The sequence below is a fragment of the Rhamphochromis sp. 'chilingali' genome, assembly GCF_963969265.1.
Source record: "Rhamphochromis sp. 'chilingali' genome assembly, chromosome: 2".
Taxonomy (NCBI): Eukaryota; Metazoa; Chordata; class Actinopteri; order Cichliformes; family Cichlidae; genus Rhamphochromis; species Rhamphochromis sp. 'chilingali'.
Genome location: NC_137930.1, coordinates 26,989,607 through 26,993,639, shown reverse-complemented (window position 1 = coordinate 26,993,639; position 4,033 = coordinate 26,989,607). Strand labels below are relative to the sequence as shown.

Here is a 4,033-nt window from a genome sequence, read left to right as displayed (position 1 = left end):
AGGACATATAAGAATGGTAAAGTCCTGTTATTTTTGTTGTTTCAAGTATAGGATTTAATAATAAACTTAATTTATGTAGCACATGCTAAAATACAATAAAATCTCAAAGTGTTTCACCAAATAAGTGAAATCAAATTGTCTTAAATGCATTAGTGGAAGACAAAATGTATTTATTTTAATATTCATTATTTTATCAATGTATCCTACATATATATTTTTAATTTTTTCCGCAAGTGTTGAGCAGCTGCAGGAATCAATTTTTATTCCGAGTTAATCTCTGATTCACCCTCCGAAGCGGAAGGCGGCGCTAATGAGCATTAATACGAAACACAGAAGAAGTAAAGGTATATGGGCGGGAACAGCACCAAAGAGGCACGGACACGGACGACTGGAGAAAGTTGGACCTAACTGCAGCAACTAGCATCACTGGACTTACAGTAAGTTTTCAATGTTGATATTAGTTTATTGTTAAAATACGAATATTTAGTTGTATTTTGGGTGCGTGTCGAAAAGAATAGCAGAAATGTCGGGTCCGTGTTTTTTATGTGCTTTGCTGCTCTCCCCGAAGGAAACTTTGCGCTTGCAGAGCTAGCATTAAGTTGTTGTAATGAGGGTCGCAGGCTGTTTAAAAAGTTAGATACTACTTGTTCTAGAGGTGGCGCCCGGTCGCCTTGTATGAAACAAAGTGTTTTAATCTCTCTAAATTTTTAAACCCCCTCTCATGACTCAGAATAGTTGGGTCCAAACAAGCCCGTTGTCCCTGCAGTTACACAACGGAGATGCCTGTCTGCAGTGAGAGTGCTTTCAAGCAGTTTTCTTGTTAGAAACGCTATATTTTAAACTATATGTGCAGGGTTAGGGTTGTGAAGGAGTGAAGGAGCTCTTGGACCTCTGGCCTGCTCTAAAAATGGAGTCTGAGGTAATATGGATCAGCTCTCTTTAAAATGAAAATTGTAATTCTTACTCATGTGGCAGCTTTTTGCTGCTTTATAAAGATGTGCGAGATTCTTCAAATTGAACTGTATTGTCCTTCTGCTGTAGTTGTATGCAGAGTTTCAGCGGATTACAAATCAGAACCTGCCCAATACATTCTACGCTGAACTTGACCGCCATCTTCCTCGACTGATGACCTTATTCAGACAGAAGGCATCAAAAACTGGGAAGACAGCAGATGCCCTGGCTGAAAGTCTAAGAATTCACAATTACCAGGTAATAATAGATTGTTACACATTTCATAGGTTGAACCAGTGGAACATTGGACAGGTTCAATGATTTAAATGAGCTTTTTGAATTTTGCTATTACTCCACTTTGTGTTTGCTATTTGTCTGACTGTATTAAAGATGTGAACAGGTTATTTGTGGACATATGTTCTGATTTGACTGTTGTTGTTGTTGTTGTTCAGTAAACTCACCAGTATATACAATTCTGTTTTTAATCTGGAAATAGGAAATCCATGATATCCACACCAAGCGCACTACCGTTCTCCACGCCCTTCCTGTCTATCTGCGTGAGGATGTCTCTGGATTTTTCAGAACCTGCACTGTGAGTGTCCTTAAGTATCTAACAGATACTACTGTGTATATAAACAGTGCATCAAAGTACAAACATGTATTTTGATGCACTGTTTGGACTTACCTTTGTTTAGTCTACCCATACGGTTTCCATGTATGGTCTTTTCTGTCTCCTCACTACGAATGAACTGAATTGGTGTTTTGTTGAAAGTGATAAGATGTTTAGTAAAACATTTTCCTGTGTATTTCCTTTAGCTTAGTTTCAGTCTATCTCACACCACTTGATTCTCTGGTGAATTAGCTGATTTATGTGTGCAGAACATGGATCTTCTGTTTTTCACCTCTTACAGTGAGACTCAGGTCTCCCTTGTAAAAGAGGTATTGGATCTCAATTGGAGTTGGTAAAATGAGAAATTATATGTCGTCTGTTGTATTTCTTGGGTTAGATTGTGATTAGTATCTCTTTTTCATTAATTCAGGACGAATCTGATGAGTTGGAGCTTGATGGTGTTGAAGTGGCCCTCTTCACTGTCATTAGTGACCATGACACGACAAGTCCAGTTCACTACCAACCTGTGAAAATCTCTGTCGTCATTGAAAGTGATGCCGTGTTCAGTCTCCCCAGATTTGGTGAAGCCTTCCTGGTAATGTTTGGACTGATCTATGCACCTCAGCTACCCCAAAGCCCTGACCAACACTTTAGAATTTACTCAAAAGATTTTACTTGGTCTAGAAAGTGGTAAACTGTCACCCAGGTTACAGACCCTCAAGAATGACTTGGTTATGTAGGAACTCATCTGAAAGAAGGATGCAGGGTGAAGCATTATAAAAGGCTAGTTCAAAGTTCTCTCCTTTTATCTAAATAATGCCTCAAAACGTTATTGCATTCAGCCAATAGGTCCAAACTATACAACGTGCCTTTGTTCTCATTAACATAATGCAAAGCAACACTAATGTTTTGTGTGTTTTAATGTTTTTCGTAATACTATTTCCAAAACATTGTGGGCTGCGCAAGATGACCTAAATTTCACTGTTTGATACTGGTTAATGTAAAACAAATAGCATTGTAGTTCACTCAAATTGCTGCCCTGTTGCCTTATTCAGATATTCAGATATTATTCAGATATTAGCCAGAGAGCCAAAAGCCAGAGAGCCAGAGAGCCAAAAGCACATTTTGATATTATTTATTATTATTTGGCATTATTTTTCATTACTCTGACAGTTTTCCTGACTAAACAATTTTTGGTCTACTTATTTTAATTTATAAATGTTTTTGTTAATTATTTTTAATCAATTTATTTATTTTTAAAAAAAATGTATTTAATTTCAACATAGTGCTAAAAGGGAGCAGGCAAGATACTGTTCAATGGCAGATGTTTATGACTTTTGCATATTAAGTTACCGATACTCAGTGTAATTGAGGCAATCAATTGCCTCAAAAATTTTATGTTTTGGGTCACATGTTTTTAAGTATCAAGTAGTCAACATATTTGACTAACGTGTACTTAAAATAATGACAACACAAACTAATAAACATTTGAGTTTTGTTAACATAAAAATGTTGTGGTTGTGTACTTATTTTTTATAAGTTCTGTGAACTTATTTCTTTGAATTTGTAAACTTGAAACTTTAAGTCATATTAACTGCAAATATTTGAGTTGACCGTTCTCAAAAGATACAAATACCATGTAATCCAAACTTTTATGTTCTGGAAAAATTTGACTTTTGAGTTGATCAACTCAAAAAAATTGAGGCAATCGATTGCCTCAATTTTTTTGAGTTCTGGTAACTTATTCGGGTTTACAGTGAGGGGAGATATGGGATGGCTGGGAACATCAAGAAAGAAACTACCTCTGACAAAACTGTGACAATCATGGCATTCATGAGCTCATTCAGTATCCAAAACCATGTTTGGGCAACAAACTGGTTGGGTCCACACTGGTTGTACTATTGCAAAAAAGATGCATCCCCAACCATCTGTGGGGAAAATGTATCATTTAATATCTTTTGATAGTTTTTAATCAAGCTTTTTTACTTTCCTCCATGTGTGACACTTCTGAGTTGTAGGGAAAGATAATCTTCTCCTCCACATTTACAGTATACTGATGACACTCAGGTTTATCTTGAAGTCTGGCCATTTCTGAGTGTTGAACTCGCATAAGAATCATCCTGTAGAGGTCTTGCTGTCACCAAGCTTAAGACAGCTTAATAATTTAAAAACTCAGAACAATTTTCCGTCATCCTGTATGCCTCCCAATGGCTGTACAAAATGATTCCCTGGGCAGACTTGCCAATTAATCAAAACCTTCTACTGAGGTCTGCTCATATTTTTGTTAAGAAATTATAAGACATGTCAGTCAGTCAAGGGAGTTATTCACGCTTCGATTCCCACTGGACAAGACTTCAAGCTGTCTACACTTCCCTCTAAGCAGCAGCTAAGACCAGCAACTGCTTCAAATCGTGGCTGACAAACTTCTACATTTTACAAGAAAATAAGATCACATTGATCTTGTGAAAATCA

General features: G+C 36.8%; 1 protein-coding gene across 3 annotated transcripts; it reads left to right on the top strand.

Annotated features, from left to right (window-relative positions):
• The first annotated feature begins 214 nt into the window (after positions 1–214).
• Positions 215–3,080, top strand: LOC308391618 (uncharacterized protein). Of its 3 annotated transcripts, none has more exons than XM_080874273.1 (5): positions 215–439; positions 850–919; positions 1,042–1,209; positions 1,448–1,543; positions 1,992–3,080. In XM_080874273.1, exons 2-5 carry the CDS (start codon positions 908–910, stop codon positions 2,253–2,255), a joined length of 540 nt encoding a protein of 179 aa, XP_080730399.1. In that variant the 5' UTR covers positions 215–439; positions 850–907; the 3' UTR covers positions 2,256–3,080. The 3 variants fall into 3 exon arrangements, with proteins under 3 accessions (XP_080730399.1, XP_080730398.1, XP_080730400.1); XM_080874272.1 differs by having other exon boundaries at positions 218–437; positions 854–919; positions 1,992–3,079; XM_080874274.1 differs by lacking the exon at positions 850–919 and having other exon boundaries at positions 219–437.
• The last annotated feature ends 953 nt before the right edge of the window (positions 3,081–4,033 follow it).